Source organism: Heteronotia binoei, chromosome 1 (genome assembly GCF_032191835.1).
Source record: "Heteronotia binoei isolate CCM8104 ecotype False Entrance Well chromosome 1, APGP_CSIRO_Hbin_v1, whole genome shotgun sequence".
Taxonomy (NCBI): Eukaryota; Metazoa; Chordata; class Lepidosauria; order Squamata; family Gekkonidae; genus Heteronotia; species Heteronotia binoei.
Window position 1 is genome coordinate 130,014,368 of NC_083223.1, and position 19,917 is coordinate 130,034,284.

General features: G+C 44.8%; 1 protein-coding gene across 4 annotated transcripts in view; it reads left to right on the forward strand.

The window, feature by feature from the left end:
- Nucleotides 1-19,917, forward strand: part of STXBP5 (syntaxin binding protein 5) — a 306,923-nt gene that overhangs the window by 205,871 nt on the left and 81,135 nt on the right. For all 4 annotated transcript variants that reach the window (XM_060240653.1, XM_060240661.1, XM_060240670.1 and 1 more), the window contains 3 exons: nucleotides 8,279-8,319; nucleotides 11,395-11,615; nucleotides 18,833-19,011. In XM_060240653.1, coding sequence (XP_060096636.1) covers nucleotides 8,279-8,319; nucleotides 11,395-11,615; nucleotides 18,833-19,011 — 441 coding nt within the window. The remainder of the gene's footprint in view (nucleotides 1-8,278; nucleotides 8,320-11,394; nucleotides 11,616-18,832; nucleotides 19,012-19,917) is intronic.

The window sequence follows — 19,917 nt, forward strand, 5'->3', positions numbered from 1 at the left end:
CCTCTTAGGGAGAACGACCCTTGGCACTTACCGTGAGGGGTCCTTCTCCTAAGAGGATAGGAGGACATCTTGCCCTCCCGTCTATCGCCCTATCTGTGGATTGTTATATCTCTCTTTTCCTTCTGGCTAGCACCAAATTTCCAATGTTTATTAGGTCAAGTACTACGACCTGTCTTTTTCTCTTTATACCAGTTGTTTTTTCACAGCAATATCCTTTGGATTAAAGTTGCAGTTTTGAGGTTTATATATAGGTTAAGTTATTCATACTGCTGCTCGGAGTCACCCGAACTGAGCAAGAGGGTGGTTCCCACAGCAACAGGAAGAGGAAGATTTTTGATCCTGCCTCCCTGATTGGACGGTGGGAAACACCCAAGATGTCCTCCTATCCTCTTAGGAGAAGGACCCCTCACGGTAAGTGCCAAGGGTCGTTCTGGCTAATGAAAGCTCATGCCATAATAAGTTTCTTAGTCTGTAATGCATCACAATGAACTTTGAAGTAAGGTACATATCGTGTTAATGTTTATAATATGATTATCTGTCAGTGAATCCTGAAATGTGATAAGTCTTACAGTATTTACTGTTGAGTTTTAATGACTTTTAGAAATCATTTTTATCAGTTTATAATTTGGCTAAATATTATAATATTTAAAAAGCTATCAGATTTTCACATATTCAATGACAATAAACTGAATCAACTAAAAATATCTTTTGAAATCTTTATCCTGCACATTCTAACTTAATCAAATTTAAATTGAATTTGTAGCATAGTCTACACAAGCCACAATGAAATTCCATTTGCGGTAGTTAATGTACATATTCTTTTAGAGGGAACAGTTGAGAAACATATTGATATAGAACGTAAAGACTTAAACGTTCATTGTTTGTATTCATAGATTCCTGAAGATAATAACAGATGTGTTACTGGTGTTAGTCTGCAGCAGCAAAATAAAGCATGAATCCAGTGGCATCTTAAAGAATAAAAAAAAATATTTCAACATAAGTTTTTTTGTGAGTCAGAGCTTGCTTCATCAGATGCATGAAGTATTCATCCATTTGCAGAATTATTTATACTCAAAGCTGCAGACATGGGTGGGATGTTATAAAAAGTGGCCAGTTTAAAAAGCAGCCAATTTAAAAAAAATCAGTACACTCAAATTGGATTCCTGAAGATATCAAAGTGGTGGTTAATCATTCCACCCTAAACAGAGTTACATTCTGCTAAGCTCATTGATGTCGATGAATTCAGAAGGATGTAACTCTGTTTAGGGTGGGACTATAAGTGACTCTGGTCCATAAAAACACATCCTAAATTAAAACAGTTTTGATAAAAGATCCTTTTAAAATCTTTGCATTGTTTCAGAAGAAAAAATACCACAAACAAAAATACCACAAAAGTTTATGTACATGACACATGAAGCTGCTTTATACCAAATCAAATCTTTGGTCCATTAGGACCAATATTATAATACCTACTCAGACTGGTAGTGGCTTTCCAAGGGCTTTGAGTAGAGGTCTTCCACATCACCTACTACTTGATCCTTGAACCCTGAGGAAAGGCAGAGCATAATTGTTTTAATACACAAAGAAGTAAATTTTAGCCAGAGATGCAGGGAATTGAACCTGGTACATTTGCATATCAAACAGATACCCTACCACTGAGCCATAGCCCCTCTTTGAAGTACTTAAGGCTGGTTCGGTTATCAAGTGCTCTTTTTAGTGCTGTGAAACAAAGTGAATATATTTTATTCTACAAGACAGTCTCTTGGCAGTTTAGGAAGGGAAAGAAATCTGACATTCATCCCAGTTTCACCATGGCACAGAATGATCTTTAGAATGCTTCTTAAAGAAGATCTCAAGTGTACTGTTTTAATCCTGTGTAAATGATTAGTGGCCATTGAGTTTTACTGGTGAAAAGCAACAATGTGAATCTCTTGTGGATGTGAAATGTCTGCATTTGTAGTACATTTAAAGATGTTGTGCCTTCCCAGAGCTCACTGCACTATGCAAGATCTCCTCTGAGCTTTTGTTTTATCTAGATAATTTATTTGCTGACCTGTTCAGGGCAACTCATAAGTAAGAACAGTACCATAAAAATAACATAAACTATGTATTAAAGCAAGCCTTTGAAAAACAAGCCAAAGCACAAAAACACAAGAACAGAAACACTGAGCAGCCTACAAAACATACCCATAAAACATTCCTCAAGTTAAAAACAGTCATGAAACAGCTAAAAATATAAAAGTCTTTAATTAAAAGCCTGGGTGAAAAGAAATGTTTTAGTCTGGCACCTAAAAGACATTAAGGTAGGCCTAAGGCAAGCCTTAGGAGTCCTGTGGCCCCAGTTTGCTGGAGGTAAAGTGTAGATGATTGAGGAAGGCAATGGCAAACCACCACATAAAAAGTCTGCCATGAAAACATTGAGATGCAGTGTCACCCCAGAGTTGGAAACGACTGGTGCTTACACAGGGGACTACCTTTTTAAAGCAAGCCTTAGGAGGGATTGCATTCCAAAAATGAGGCATCACCACTGAACAAATCATGTCTGTAGTTGCTTCCCATTTCACCTCTGTCGTTAGAGGCACTTAAGGCAGCTTTGAGAAGCAGATCTTAACTGAAAGATTGAACAGTACAGGAGGTGGTGGTCTTTAAAGTACTTAAAGCACTTAAATTGTTCCCAGAAACAAATGGCCAAGTGCATATATTCAACACAGGGTGATATAATTCCTTTATTGAGCCCCTGATTTTACCCTGGCTGTTGCATTTTGGATCAGTTGAAGCTTCCAGGCAGTTTTCAAAAGTAGCTTCATGTGGAGTGTATTACAGTAAATCTTAGCTCGATATGATCAGAGCATGGATCACCATAGCCATTCTGTGCTTTTTGAGAAATGGCCATAGCTGGCATATTAGCCAAAATGAGTAAAGGCACTATATGACACAGAGTAGACCAGAGTCTTCAACTATAAACTAGAACCCAGCAGCACCTCCAAGTTATGAACCTTCTACAGCAGTGGTCCCCAACTTTTTTGGCCCCAGGGACCAGCTCCAGGGCCAGCCCGCTGACGGCGGCCCAGAGCAGGCAGGGTGGGGGGACCCAATTCGGCCTCCCCACCTGTGACGCCTCCTCCCTCCTGTTTTCCTCTCCTATTTTCCTCCTCCCTCCCTCGCTCCCCCACGCAACCTCACCTCTTCCTCCTCCCTCCATTTTCCTCCTCTCTCCTCCCCCCCCCCCGTGCAGCCTTGCCACCTCTTAAAGATGCTACTTGACTCCTACTTTGTTCTACTGCTTCAGACCAACATGGCTGATTCAGACCACCTGAATCTATCCTCCTCCCCCCTGTTTTCTTCCCTCACTCCCCCGTGCAGCCTCATCACCTCTCCCCCCCCCCCCGTTTTCTCCATTTTAAGGCTGGGGATGTGATAGTGAAGTCCTCCCAGGCCGGCCCCCCACCATAAGAGAAGGCATGTTGGATCAGGCCAACGGCCCATCCAGTCCAACACTCTGTGTCACACAGTGGCAAAAAAAAAAAATCATATATACACACACACACTGTGGCTAATAGCCACTGATGGACCTGTGCTCCATATTTTTATCTAAACCCCTCTTGAAGGTGGCTATACTTGTGGCCGCCACCACCTCCTGTGGCAGTGAATTCCACATGTTAATCACCCTTTGGGTGAAGAAGTAAAACCAAACAGCTGCTGGGGGGAGAAACCGCTGCAGCCAGTAGCAGCCGAGGGCATGTCGCACCCCTGGCAGGCACCCCCCAAAGCACTTCAAACCACCACCACCCCGAAACTGCGGCACTAACCCCCTCCTTCCCTTCCCATTCTGTCGCCTTTCTCCTCCTCCTGCAATCACAGCGTGCCACCGCCGCCAGGGCGGGGGGGGGGAGGTGATGGGACAGGAAGGAAAGGGAAGGAGGGGGCAGGTGGTGGTCGTGGGCTTGGAGGAGGAAGCAGACATGTCGTGGTCGGCAGGGCCGGGGGGGGAGGAGGCAACAGGAGGGGAAGCAAAAGAGGTGACGGAGGAGGCAGGCATGCCGCGGCTGCAGAACCCAGGTGCAGGGGGGCGGGAGGCAAAGGGATGGGAAGGGAAAGGAAGGGGGCTGGCGGCCGGTGAGCAGTGAGCGACGCTGCCTTTCCCTCCTTCCCACTTAAGAACATAAGAGAAGCCATGTTGGATCAGGCCAACGGCCCATCAAGTCCAACACTCTGTGTCACACAGTGGCAAAAAATTTTATATACACACATACACTGTGGCTAATAGCCACTGATGGACCTCTGCTCCATATTTTTATCTAAACCCTTCTTGAAGGTGGCTATGCTTGTGGCCGCCACTACCTCCTGTGGCAGTGAATTCCACATGTTAATCACCCTTTGGGTGAAGAAGTACTTCCTTTTATCCGTTTTAACCTTTCTGCTCAGCAATTTCATCGAATGCCCACGAGTTCTTGTATTGTGAGAAAGGGAGAAAAGTACTTCTTTCTCTACTTTCTCCATCCCATGCATTATCTTGTAAACCTCTATCATGACATCCCGCAGTCGATGTTTCTCCAAGCTAAAGAGTCCCAAGCGTTTCAACCTTTCTTCATAGGGAAAGTGCTCCAGCCCTTTAATCATTCTAGTTGCCCTTCTCTGGACTTTCTCCAATGCTATAATATCCTTTTTGAGGTGCGGCGACCAGAACTGCACACAGTACTCCAAATGAGACCGCACCATCGATTTATACAGGGGCATTATGATACTGGCTGATTTGTTTTCAATTCCCTTCCTAATAATTCCCAGCATGGCGTTGGCCTTTTTTATTGCAGACGCACACTGTCTTGACATTTTCAGTGAGTTATCTACCACGACCCCAAGATCTCTCTCTTGGTCAGTCTCTGCCAGTTCACACCCCATCAACTTGTATTTGTAGCTGGGATTCTTGGCCCCAATGTGCATTACTTTGCACTTGGCCACATTGAACCGCATCTGCCACGTTGACGCCCACTCACCCAGCCTCAACAGATCTCTTTGGAGTTCCTCACAATCCTCTCTGGTTCTCACCACCCTGAACAATTTAGTGTCATCCGCAAACTTGGCCACTTCACTGCTCACTCCCAACTCTAAATCATTTATGAACAAGTTAAAGAGCATGGGACCCAGTACCGAGCCCTGCGGCACCCCACTGCTTACCGTCCTCCACTGCGAAGACGGCCCATTTATATTGACTCTCTGCTTCCTATTACTAAGCCAGTTTTTGATCCACAAGAGGACCTGTCCTTTTACTCCATGACTCTCAAGTTTTCTAAGGAGCCTTTGATGAGGAACTTTATCAAAAGCTTTCTGGAAGTCAAGGTAAACAACATCTATCGGGTCGCCTTTGTCCACATGTTTGTTCACCCCCTCAAAGAAATGTAACAGGTTAGTGAGGCAAGATCTTCCCTTGCAGAACCCATGCTGAGTCTTCCTCAATAACCCGTGTTCATCAATGTGCCTACTCATTCTGTCCTTGATAATGGTTTCTACCAACTTTCCCAGTATTGAAGTCAGACTGACTGGCCTGTAATTTCCCGGATCTCCTCTGGAACCCTTTTTAAAGATGGGGGTGACATTTGCTACCTTCCAGTCCTCAGGAACGGAGGCAGATTTCAATGAAAGATTACAGATTTTTGTTAGAAGATCCACAAGTTCAACGTTGAGTTCTTTCAGAACTCTCGGATGTATGCCATCCGGACCCGGTGACTTATTAGTTTTTAATTTGTCTATCAGTTGTAGGACCTCCTCTTTTGTCACCTCAATCTGACTCAGGTCTTTCAACACCCCTTCCAAAATTAGTGGTTCTGGGGAGGGCAAAAAGTTCTCGTCTTCCACAGTGAAGATGGAGGCAAAAAATTCATTTAGCTTCTCAGCCATTTCCCTATCCTCCTTCAGTAATCCTTTTACCCCATGGTCATCCAAGGGCCCCACTGCCTCCCTGGCTGGTTTCCTACTTCTAATATATTTGAAGAAAGTTTTATTGTTGGTCTTTATGTTTTTTGCAATATGCTCCTCATAGTCCCTTTTTGCCTGCCTGATCACAGTCTTGCATTTGATTTGCCACAGCCTGTGTTCCCTTTTACTAATCTCACTTGGACTGGTTTTCCACCGCTTAAATGAGTCCTTCTTACCTTTTACAGCTTCCATTACTTTGTTTGTTAACCATGCAGGTCTTTTCTTATGCCTGTTTGTGCCTTTCCTAACTTGTATGTATTTTATCTGAGCTTCTAGGATTATAGTTTTAAATAGCGTCCAAGCTTCCCCGAGGGTTTTGACCGTATGTACCTTTCCTTTCAGTTTCCTCCTCACATGCCTCCTCATCTCAGTGTATTTACCCCTTTTAAAGTTAAACGTGGTTGTGGCGGTCTTTTTGGACAACTCCCTATTTATACAAACGGTGAAATCAATAACATTATGGTCACTGCTCCCAAGCGGCGCAATCACTTTTACATCTCTCACCAAATCTTGGGCATTACTTAGGACCAAATCCAGGATCGCCCCACCCCTGGTAGGTTCTGAGACCATCTGCTCCATAGCACAGTCATTGAGAGCATCAAGAAACTCAATCTCTTTCTCTCGACCAGAACACATATTGACCCAATCAATCTGCGGGTAGTTAAAATCACCTATTACAACACAGTTTTTACGTTTAGCCGCTATCTTTAAGCCTTCCATCATATTATAATCGTCCTCTCTATTTTGATTTGGTGGGCGATAACAAACTCCCATAGTTAAATTTCCTTTTGGGCCCTCTATTTCAACCCAAAGCATTTCTAAAAGTGAATCTAATTCTCTGACCTCAGTCTTACTGGACCGTATATCCTCTCTGACATAAAGAGCCACCCCACCTCCAACCCTTCCCTCCCTATCCTTCCGATATAGCTTATATCCAGGAATCACCGTGTCCCACTGATTCTCCTCATTCCACCAAGTTTCTGAAATTCCCACAATGTCTATGTTTTCTCCCAACACTAAACATTCCAATTCACCAATTTTACTTCGAACACTTCTAGCATTTGCATACAAACATCTATAATTTCCCAGGCGAGCTAGGCCCGCCACCTTCCTCCTGCCACCTCGAGACTCTGGCAGACAGTCCATATTGTTTGTCGCCTTCACAGTGGAGAACTCTGGTCTGTTACCCGGTAGGAAAATAGCAGCCAACCCTTCATCTCTTTGAGACGAGTCCTCCCGAACCAGAGACATTTCATCTCCTGTCGGCTTTCCCCCAAGATTTAGTTTAAAAACTGCTCTGCCACCTTTTTGATTTTAAGCGCCAGCAGCCTGGTTCCATCCGGGGACAAGTGGAGACCGTCTCTTTTGTACAGCTCCCGCTTGTTCCAGAAAGCATCCCAGTGCCTAACAAACTTAAACCCTTCCTGCTTACACCATCGTCTCATCCACACATTGAAACTTCTACTTTGTGCCTGTCTCTCCTGCCCTGCACGTGGAACAGGTAGCACTTCCGAGAAGGAGGGGGGAGCACTTGAGAAGGAGGCAAGGGCAGTGTCACTCGGAGCTGCTGCAGCGGCTTTCCCGGCCAATCAGCTGATTTGTGGGAGGGGGAGGAGGTGGGGAGGTTGTGCAGGGGGTGAAGGGGGGAGGAGGCGCTGCAGGGGGCGGCGAGGCTGCGCGGCCCATGAAAAACAGGCCGCAGCCCACTACCGGTACCCGGCCCAGGGGTTGGGGACCCCTGTGCTACAGGACAAGCTGACTCCTTAGTCCTCAAGTGACTTTGTCATTGGCCAACAGTACATTTGCCTTGACTAGACTGAGCTTCAGTTTATTGGCTCTCTTCCATCCCATTTACCTTCTCTAAGCATCTATTCAAGACTTGCACACACACATGATTCAGCTTATGGGGAGATAAAGGGCAAAGCATCAGCTTATTGATTGTCTCTCATTGCTCACACCCAGACATTCTATTCCAGCAGTGCATGAGGGGTATGATGGACATATAGCCTGTAAAATGAACGTTTACCCCAAATAAGGGTTTAGTTATTGGGTTTGGTTTTTTTTAAATATACATTGAAACAATACCTTTCAGCAATGGCATTCAAGGTGTTCACCAATCAAGATGTTAGCATAAGAAATAAGACAAAAAACACAAAATAATATATTTTAGGAGCATTTTGCTGGTGATATAACAATGCTAGGAAACAAATGAACCACACAGGAAGATTTTAAATAATGGTCTAATCTTACTGGGCCTCTGCTTTCTATTTCTAAGAATTGTTTTTAAAACTTTCCTGTTTCATAGGCATGCAGATGGGTCAATCAAGTTTTGGGATGCTTCTGCAAGTGAGTATTTTGCCAAGTTTTGTAAGATTCTTGTAGAAACCTCTTTCTAAGCATATTTGAAGGTATAAACTTATTGTGTTATGGGTATTACTGGGTTAATCTTTCCACCTCATTCACTTGACTGTTAAGGCCTTAATCCAACTAATGTTAGTAGTAGTGACACTCGTTCAAATCAAATGGATTTAAGTTAGACTTTTTCCTATTAAGAACATAAGAGAAGCCATGTTGGATCAGGCCAGTGGCCATCCAGTCCAACACTCTGTCATATAGTGGCCAAAAAACAGGTGCCATCAGGAGCTCCGCTAGCAAGGCCAGGACTCCAGAAGCCCTCCCACTGTTATCTTCCAAGCACCAAGAATACAGAGCATGGTGTTCTACCTGTACCTTTTGGCTAATAGCCACTGATGGACCTGCTCCATATGTTTATGTAATCCTCTCTTAAAGCTGTCTGTGTCTATAGCCGCCACCACTTCCTGTGGCAGTGAATTTCATGTGTTAATTACTCTTTGCATGAAGTACTTCCTTTTATCTGTTCTAAGCCGACTGCTCATTAATTTTGTTGAGTGCCAACAAGTTCTTGTATTGTGAGAAAGGAGAAAAGTGCATCTTTCTTTACCTTCTCTATCCAGGCCCATAGCTACAGGGGGTGGGTGGGCCACTCCATTGAAACCCCCCTTCCCTATGTAGGGCCCCTCCATTGGGAGGGAGACAGAGCAGGAGAGACAGCACAGGGAAGGACGGAGCAGCCTCATCTTTGAAGCCCAGTAGGGATTCACTCAGCTTGGCAGCAGTGGTGAGCCTACCTCATTCCGGTGCCCTGTCTCTCTGGGGCCCACCACCGCTTCCTCAGTGTTGCCGCTGCAGCCTGACCTTATCCTCGTCGTCATCGTGCCCCAGCCCAGCCTCGTCCTCCTCCCCCTGGTACTCAGCGCTGGAGCGGTGCTGCAGGGCAGCCCCGAGGAAGAGGCGCCTGGGGGGGCAGAAGGCCAACCCAGGCACGCCCCTCTGCTGCAGCCATCGCTCTGCCACTGAACATCCCCAGTAGGCTAGCGCACTGCCCGTCCCCAGAGGCACCAATGCTTTGCCCCCGCTCTTGATCTCTGTCCACCTGGGCTCCTTTCCAGTGGTTGCCTCTGGGCTGCAGAGTCCTCCTCCCAACCTCAGGTTCCCCCTGTTGTGCTTCCCAGGGCAGCTGAGTTTTGGCCTGGAGGAGGAAGGGGAGACCTAGAGAGCGAGGGGGAGGGAGATAGAGAGAGCAGTTCCTTCCATGCAGCACTTTTAAACCGTCATTTCCTTTGCTCTGGGTCAGATCCAGCCCTCCCCCCCCCCGCACCTTTGAAACCCCTTCCCTATCAGTGAGAAATGCTGAAGTGTCTCTTGAAATCCACCACCGAGAGAGAGAGAGCTGGGGCCAGGTGGGCTGGCAGTTGGAGGGAAGAAGCAGCCAAGCCCCACGGCCCTCCCGCCAAATTTTTTTCCTCCAGAGCCCCTCCAACCCAAATTTGTTGGCTACGGGCCTGTCTCTATCCCATGCATAATTTTATAAACTTCTCACAATACAATGTCATCCCTCAGTCATCGTTTCTCCAAGCTAAAGAGCCCTAACTTCTTTAACCTTTCTTCATAGGGAAAGTGTTCCATCCCCTTAATCATTTTAGTTGCCCTTTTCTGTACTTTTCCCAATACTGTAATATCTTTTTTTGAGGTGTGGTGACCAGAACTGTGCGCAGAATTCCAAATGTGGTCTCACCATTGATTTATATAGGGGCATTATGATACTGGCTGATTTGTTTTCAGTTGCCTTCCTAATAATCCCCAGCATAATATTTGCAGGTTTTGCAGGTTTTATTGCTGTCGCACACTGGGTTAACATTGTCAATGTCCAAGATCCTGGTCAGTCTCTGCCAGTTTGGACCCCATCAACATGTATTTATAGTGTATTTTTGGCTCCAATTACTTTGGACTTATCCATGTTGAATCTCGTTTGCCACATTGACACCCATTCGTCCAGCCTCAATGTATCCCTCTGAAGCTCCTCACCATCCTTCCTGGTTCTCACCACTCTAAACAACTTAGTGTCATTCATAGACTTAGCCACTTCACTGCTTACTCCCAAATCATGAATGCACAAGTTAAAAAGTACCAGATTCAGTACTGAGCCCAGTGGTATCCCACTGTGTATCACCCTCCACTTTGAAAACTGCCTATTTATACTCATTGTTTCCTGTTAATTAACCAGTTTTTAATCCACAAGAGGACTTGTCCCCTTATCCGATGACTACTGTTAAAACCTTAATCCAACTAAATTTTGTAGTAGTGACTCCTGTTCAAATAGAATCATTATTGTCATTATTGTTATTATGGTGTAAAGAAAATCAAACTGAATTGGAGCAAAAAACACCTTAATACGTGCAAGGCAATAAACAAATTGCAAAGTAGGAGATAGCCAATTTGATGTAAGTAGAGGTAATGAACAGCACTTGTGAAAGCTGAAAATTTTTGTTAATTTTCTCCTTGCAAACTAAAACAAACTAAAAAAACCTACAGACACCTTGCAAGAGAAATTCTTTAAATTAAGCTATACATTTTATTTTAATGATATTTGAGAATTAAGGCTGTAATATTTCCTGTAGTAGTAGAAATTGAAACATTTCCATGTGTATGTGGCCTCCTGGACTACAGCTGAAATGTGAAATGATCAGGACCCAGAGGATCATGTACCATGTTCTGTGTGTGCACCAGAGCTTTGTTTGCTCTCTTCCTACTGCAACATGTCACATTCCTGAACACTCTCCCTGAGGGATAAGGTGGACCTTTTGTGGGGTTGGATATAGATGTTGTAAATAAATAATATGATGCAAAAAGCATGCAGGTGAAGGGTGGGAACAATATCTGAACCATGTACTTGTTCAGAAGTGGTTTTCATGCATGGGACTTCTTGGATCCTTATATACACCAAAGTGTACATATTGTATAACATTCGCTCAGTATTGTTAGATCTACTGTATTAAGCGAGAGGGGGAATTAAAAAAAATGGTGCTTATTTGTTCATTAGTTATTTTTGCTTATTTATAGTAACATTGCAAGTGCTATACAAGCTAAAAACATCCAAAGTCTTTGAAAAGTCACGAAATAAAGATGACAGACCAAGCACAGACATCGTAGATGAAGACCCCTATGCCATTCAGATAATTTCATGGTGTCCAGAAAGTAGAATGCTTTGCATAGCAGGAGTTTCTGCACATGTCATTGTTTACAGATTCAGTAAACAAGAAATTACAACAGAAGTTATTCCAGTAAGTGGCATTTTAATTTAAATACATTTAATACATTGGTTAAAAGCTCTGTATATACCCAATGGCCTGTATCTAATTACACACTCCAAAGATACAAAGACACTTAAATCTTCTTATAGGAGGGGGGGCAGTAATTTCTGATGTCTCTCCTCACCATCTTTGCAGACACCAGCTTTGCCTCGTAAGCTGTTTTTGAGGTTTTACTGATCTCCAGGAACCAAATTTCATGAGGCTCAGTGATCAATGGGTGGCTGTTGCTTTCTTCTTAAAAAAACGTGCATGCCCATAAATCTTCTCCAATTATGGACAGTTGGGTTTTGTAAGCTGCTATCTGATGTATGCTTTACTTGGTAAGAACTGTTGGAATCAATAGAGCTTCTTTGTAACAAATGCAGTTTTAATCTGAGGTTCATATTCTTTTAAACTGCTAAGTTGAAGGTATGTTAAACAAGTTTTAATTTCCTTGACTGTTAACGAGTAATATTAGAAACAGTAGCTCCTATTTTAAGCTTCATTTGAAACATTTTTCCTACTTGACTTTGTGCAATTTGTAAGAATTGTTCTCTGTTTTGTTTTTTGTTTCTTGCTTAGGAAACCATAGAGAGTAGTGGGTGGCTCTAGGAAGTTTTGAGGGATATGTATTTTGTGATCTCATTCCAGTCAGAATTTGAAACTGAGACCACCTGTTTGGTAATGGTTATCAAGAGTTAAACAGGGAAATGTATCCCTGTTCATATATTTGAGCACAATTTGATTCTAGAGAATATCAAATCCTTTTGGATATCCTGAGATAGATGGGAAATTTGGCCATTGTTTTGCAGGGCTCCTGTTCCTGTCATGTAAGTTGCTGCAAGAGTGCAGCACTGGATGACTCCGTCTAGGTAGCCCTTTAACTTCTATGTTTAATTGGCAGTGTGGGAAAACAGGGTTTGCAAACATTCATTTCTGCATTGCATGGGAGCGTGGAAGTTATTTAGCCATCCTGCGTCTCCAGCCCAGCCAGGCTTTTCTTCCTCCACCACCACCACAGCTACCACTACTACTACTACTACTACTACTACTACTTTTTCTTCTTCCCTGTCATCCCCGCCATCAAATAATTACTGATTAAAGGCTTAGCTCCATGTTTATGTCTTCCTGTCTGTATATATTTGCTGTTGAGGGAACTGACACACTTAATTGAACACTTTCTGCTGATGGTATGTATGGAATGAATAGGGACTTAACGTGGGTCACAAAGATCATTGTGACCACATTAAAAATGAAAAGATGTTTAATAAGAAAATTAAAAGTGCATATTGTATCTGCAAATGCAACAGACTGAGCAAGGGTAAAACAAAATGTGAATAAACCACAACTCCTCTAATTCCTTTTGCTTACATGCCTTTACAGATCGTAATAAGACGGGCAATATAATTTTTGGAGTTGCATGCAATTAGAAATTGTCCATTACCTTTGTTTCAATATTCAGTGATCATCCCCTGGTGAGTTCAGGGTCCTTAAAAGTTAAGGATTTCTTAAAATGGAGCTAAAAAAGCTTCTTCAGCATGCTGCCTTAGCCCACCTTCCAGCAAAGTCCCTCTTTTCCTTCCTGTCTGCACAAAATAGGAAGGCCTTCCGGGACCAGCGCCGGGTGCTCCGCGGCGTCCCCGCGGCCTCCGCTGGTCCCTGGAGGCCCTCCAGAGACTCTGGAGGGCCTCCAGGGACCAGCGGAGGCCGCGGGGAGGCCTTCGCTGGTCGGCGCTGGTCCCGGAAGGCCTTCCAGAGGCTCTGGAAGGCCTTCCGGGACCAGCGCCGGGTGCTCCACGGCGTCCCCACGGCCTCCGCTGGTCCCTGGAGGCCCTCCAGAGACTCTGGAGGGCCTCCAGGGACCAGCGGAGGCCGCGGGGAGGCCTTCGCTGGTCGGCGCTGGTCCCGGAAGGCCTTCCAGAGGCTCTGGAAGGCCTTCTGGGACCAGCGCCGGGTGCTCCGTGGCGTCCCCGCGGCCTCCGCTGGTCCCTGGAGGCCCTCCAGAGACCAGCGGAGGCCGCGGGGACGCCTTCGCTGGTCGGCGCTGGTCCCGGAAGGCCTTCCAGAGGCTCTGGAAGGCCTTCCGGGACCAGCGCCGGGTGCTCCGCGGCCTCTCCGCGGCCTCCGCTGGTCGCTGGAGGCCCTCCAGAGTCTCTGGAGGGCTTCCAGCGACCAGCGGAGGCCACGGAGAGGCCTCCACCACCGGGCCCCGCGCGCGGGCGGGGAAGGCGGCGAGTGAGGGAGGGAGCGTCCCTGCGCAGGCGCAGGGACGCTCCCTCCCTCACTCGCCGCCTTCCCCGCCGGCGCCCGCGGCCCACCGCCTCCGGGGCTGGCTAAACCGGGACCTTTAATGGTCCCGGTATAGGCAGCCCGGGAGGCGGGATTGGGTGGCCAGAACCGGGACATTCCCGGGCTCCCGGGACGGTCTGGCCACCCTAGCCAATGGGTACAATGCAGGCAGGTTATACTTATTATGGTTAATATCAGTTAACATTTTGTTTTCATTTTTGGAGTTTCCTGACCATCTTCCATGGCAGCCCCACTTAGAGTAATCTGTTACGTATGATAGTCTTATCTGGATATTATATCAAGGCAAGTATGCTGTCCTTATGTATGTTTTAGCAAGGAAATACAAAGATTAGAGCCAGTTACCACAGGTACAGTTTCTCAGTGGATGGCATAAGCATACAGATACAACATGCACAAATGTAACAAACTAGGAAGTACTTCTGCATCTATTCCTGCTAAGTTCTTGGGTGTCTTTTACCAGTGGTTACAACTGCTCCTCTCAGATAAGGATTTAGCATCAGTCATCCATGCTTTGATAATTTCTCATATTAATTAGATAGAAGCTACTAAACTGGTTGTTGCAGCATAAAGAATGCTGCATAAACAGAGAATGTTGCTGTGACAGTAATGAGCTATGTGGAGCAGTATACTCTTAACTACTCTTATATTTTTATTAAATATATAAATATATACACACAGGAATATAACTTAGGCTGTAGAAGTGTCCAGTGCACTGTCTAGACTGTATTCAGATCACTTAAACCAGGCTATTGTGATAGATGTTGACAGGACCCTGAAGGCTGTGGAGGTGCTTGCCTGCACTCTTGTTCATCATCATCATTTACTTATTGCATTTTATTCCACCCTCCCCTGCAAGTGGGCTCAAGGCGGGTTACAACCAGATAAAAACAATTAAAAGTACATTTTAAAATCTAATTTAAAATCTCATAACACAACTCCCAAGATGGTGAACCATCAGCAGAGTACCCGGGTGTGCCTTCATGTATGCCCAGATGGACTGAGATCAGGAAGTTGGGTGAGTGGGCATTAACACCACCAGTAGTATATCTCCATGCAGATCAAAGGAGTAGGGTACAGCAGGGGAGGCAGATATAAGTGGACACCTGTTGCTTAAATCAAAGGCCAGGCAGAACACCTCTGTTTTACAGGCCCTGTGGAACTATAAATTCCACAGGGCCCAGATCTCATCTGGAAGAGTATTCCATCAGGCTGGGGCCAGAATCAGGCCCTTGCCCTGGTCAAGGCTAAATGGATGTCTTTGGGGCTGGGGACCACCAGAAGATACTGTTCCAAAGAGTGCAAGGCTCCCTTGGGAACATATGGGAAGAGATGGTCCTGCAGATATGATGACCCCAGACCATATAGGGCTTTAACCTTGAATCTGATTTGGTGCTGAACTAGAAGCCAATGCAGCTGGTGAAGCACTGGTAGTATGTGCACCCACAGAGGTGACCCAGACAGGAGATGCTGGACTGCATTTTGAAGTTTCTGCATCAGGGTCAAGGGCAGCCCTGCACAGAGTAAATTGCAGTAATCCAGTCTGGAGGTGATAATTGCAAGGATCACCACGGTTCAGTTGTGGGAGAAGAGGTAAGGAATCAATTGCTTGACTAGCCGAAGATGGTAGAAAGCTGATCTGGCAACATTTGTGTCTTGGGCCTCTATAGAAAGTGAGGCACACAACATCACACCTAAGCTCCCCACCATTGGCACTGTTGTTAGTGGTCCCCTGTCAAGGGTTGGAAGGTAAATTCCCAAGCCCATTCGCCCATGATTCAGGCACAGGACCTCCATCTTCATTGGATTTAATTTCAGTTGACTCTGACATAACCAGCCAGCCACAAATGATAAATTATGAATATTGTAAGGAGCTGATTGATAGGCTTTTGTTATCTTTTATAAATCAATCACTTGGGCATTTTTTCCCCCTCAGTTTCTAAAGGAGGCAGTTTTTTTGTACACTACTAGGTGATTTGGTTTGTGGCATGCCCAGTTTCCGAATCACAAACTGACATAAACTTTTGGACCCCAAACAAACTGGTTCAGTTTGTGAGTTTCTTTGTTTGCTAGAATGGCCTGCTGGTGTGTTAGACACCAAACACACAGGGGATTTCCAGCTGACTCTCTTCTACCTGCCCTCCAAGTTTGGTGAGGGTCTGAGTTACATCTCCCCAAAGACAGTGCCCCCAGGAAAGTGCTTTCTGGGGAAATAGCCTATTTCCCCAGAGAACACTTTCCTAGGGGCTCATTCTTTGGGGGATAGTAACTCAAGGCTCCATAAAGCTAATCTTTACCAAATGGAGGGCTGGTAAAGAATAGTCAGCCAGAGATCCCCTGCAGGTTTGGTGTCTCTAGCTTGCACAGGGTCCATCTATACATTCCTGAACCTGTGCTTGCCAAATTACAGATAGTTATTTTGACAGGTGCAGGTTCAGAATTGTATAGATGGATCCTGTGCATGCTGGAGATACCAAACTTGGAGGGCAGGTAGAGGAGAGTCATCCAGAGATCCCCAGTATGTTTGGTGTCTCTAGCTTGCACAGGATCTGTTCTATACACTGCTCAATCTCCTGAACTTGTTGAAACGACCACCTTTCATTGGTGATCATTTTGACAGGTGCAAGTCTAGTAGGTTTCTGGAGTGTATAGAGTAGATCCTGTGCATCAGTGTTATAGGGGACCTCCCCCAAATGTTCCCCTACATGTCCTACAAGTTCTGCCTCCTCCCCCATTGTTTTGAAGTTCAGTAAACATTTAGATTGAGTGGAGACTGTTTGGAAATATATCCATTCACAAATCAGCATGAGCCTCCACAAATAGCTTGAAAGTTTGTGGAAAATTCATGCTGCTTGACCTTTTATAAACTTCACAAACCATAAATCTCCAAAAATTCATAACAAACTTTAGTTTGTGAGCCAGTTCATGCCCATCGCTATACATTACTCAGAACACCATTGCTGGAGAAAAATGTTGGGACCAACTAACTTTCTGAGCAAGATTATTGAGAAATTGGTGGCAAAGCTATTTCTAGCCTGCCTTGACAACACTTCTGCTCTAAACCCCATTGAATCAGGATGCGTTATGATACACAAACAGCATTGGTGACTTTACTTGATGAATGTTGACAAGAGTTATACTGTCACGCGGGTGTGATGGTTGTATTTATCATCAGTCTTTCTTACAGTGCACTATGCATCCTGTGGAGATATTTGGATGTAGAAATAGGTATCAAAGGTTGTGCTCTTGAATAGTTTTAAATCAGTTTTAAATAATTTAAATCTTGAATAGTGTTAAATCAAGGATCTGACTCCAAATGCAGATAGAAACTAGTTCTAATTGTTTGATTTTTCCTGTGGTGCTCAATAAGGCTCAATTTATCTCCAATGCTGTTTAATTATTATGTAAAGCCCTTGTAAGAGATTCTGCTTGGGTTTAGAACTGTATGTCATCAATATGTTGATGATACCCAACTCTGCATTTCTATATGCATGACTGCTGAGTTAGTGTCTGCTGCAAAACTGATGTATCTATGATGGCTTTTAAAAAAGGTCTTCGATTATCACAATTGGAAGATGCTCATCTTTGCATGGTGTCTTGAATTTTCCTCTTAGCTGTAAAAGTGCCAAGAACCATTGGCAACATCCTCCAGCACTTCTGTTATCCAGGAGAACTGAAAACATTCTCGTGGACGATGAAGTTTTTGGCCAGGCACTTTGAGCTGTTCCCATCTTCTTATGCTGCTGAATGCTTGATAACTGATCATTGTTATCTCGAGCTACTGTTCTGTATTTTCATGCATCCATAATAATAATTCTGCTGTGGCATGGCCAAATCCAGTGCTGCCATTGGATAATACTTGCAGGAACAAATAATTGGCCTATCACGGCTCAGTCAGAGTCTATGGCCTCCCATTGGCTGACTCCCCTGCCCCCGCCTACTCAAGCCCAGAAATGTTGAAAAAACTGCCAAAAGCAGTCTTACCTCAGAGAGGGACACATCTCTGATGCTTCTCTGTGTCCTTTCTGTCAACCGGCCTCAGAAAGGACTGCAGAGTTACTGCAGCCTCGCGAAAGGCCTCCCAGCACATGCAGCCTCCGAAGGTCACAGAAACAGCCAGGGAGGCCAGGCACTGCTGGGAGTGTTTTCTCAGAGACATGGCTTGCTGTGCTAGCTAGAGGCTGTTGCTAGGCAACCCATGCTGCTTTGGTCAGGAAAGGGAGAGGCCTCAGGGGAATATAATGCCATACAGTCCACCCTCCAAATCAGTTATTTTCTCCAGGATGGGGAGACAGATCTGTTGTATGGAATTCAGTTCAGGCTCCACCTGGGAGGGTTAGCTACTGTATGCTTCGCTACTGTTCAGCAGCAGCCCACTTATGGCAGCCACTGTGGCATAGGATTTAGGGCTTCAGAGTGGGGTCTGCCAGACCCAGGTTCTTGCTGTGGAAGCTGACTGGGTGATTTCTGACCACTCACAGACTTCGAGCCTAACCCACCTCACAGGATTGTGAGAGAATGATGTAAGCTGTTTTGGTTCTCTCCCCCCCGCCCCCACTGTGAAGAAAGACTATCCTCTTCCTATGTAGAGGCTGCAGGGAGGGGGAGGGCAATGGAAGGCTGAATTCAGAGAGGCAGATAAAGGGAAGGAGATAGGGTTGCCAGCTCCAGGATAGGAAATTATTGGAGGTGGGGGACACTCACCCAAAGCCTCTGTTGTATTTTTTTCCCCAGAATGGGTCTTATTGCTTGTAGAATATAATTTTACTTTTAAATTTACTTAGCTAAATTATGATATACTTTCAAGAAGTGCATAGTATGGGATCCAAGTGGCATGTTTTATTATTATCAGGTACTCTAGACTTCTGTATGATTTTGTTTCACTTCAATGTTACTTACAGATGCTTGAAGTAAGGCTCTTGTATGAAATAAACTATATAGAATCTCCAGATCCTGAACAAGTGCCACCATTGCCTACTCCAGGCACAGGTTCCAATCCTCAATCCATTGTTTCCCAGTCTCATCCATCCACTAGCAGCAGCTCATCTGATGGGCTTCGGGATAATGTCCCATGTTTAAAGTAAGTATATGTATGATATGCTTCTAAAGTTGTATCTTGCTTTTATAGACTACCTTTAATGTCTTTTAATATCACTTTGGAACAGTAAGTTGGAGCCTGGCATTCTGCTCAGTTTCATATTGAGCTGTCCTGTAGCAGAAGGAACCTTTTCTGCCGCAGGAATTTTTTCCATACTCAGCTGAGCAGAGGGTAGGATCCAGTTATCTTTACTTTTTCTTGTTACGTGGTAGTATAAGGCTGCATTAATCGAAATTATCAATAACATGATTGCATTATTAATAGAAAATATTCATAACATGTTTGCATTATTGTACAGCTCCTAGCTATCAACAGTGTTTGGTGTAGTGGTTAAGTGTGCAGACTCTTATCTGGGAGAATCGGGTTTGATTCCCCACTTCTCCACATGCAACTGTTGGAGTGACCTTGGGTCATAACACTCTTAGAGCTGTTCTGCTCAAGAGCAGTTCTTGGAGAGCTCTCTCTGCCCCACCTACCTCACAGGGTGTCTGTTCTGGGGAGGGAAGGGAAAGGAGATTGTAAGCTGCTCTGAGACTCCTTCAGGTAGTGAAGGGCAGGGTATAAATCCAATCTCTTCTTCTTCCTAGAAATCAGTAGTAGGAAATTGACCAGGAAGGCAGTTGGGCCTTTGGTTGAGAAAGGAATGGAAAGAAGGTGGGGAAATGGCAGAGAAACTGGATACATTCTTTGTGCTTTTCACTGTGGAAAACATGGTGCACATATTCACATCGGAGCCACAGTTTTTCGGGATGGATGTCTAAAAACTGAGACCGATCTTGCACTCACCTTACATTGCTCTCATGTTCATCTTCTCAGTGCGGCTTTCTTCCAATTTCCCACTATCTGCCCTGGGGCTGCAGCAAGGATTAGCGTTTTCATGTAGCAAAC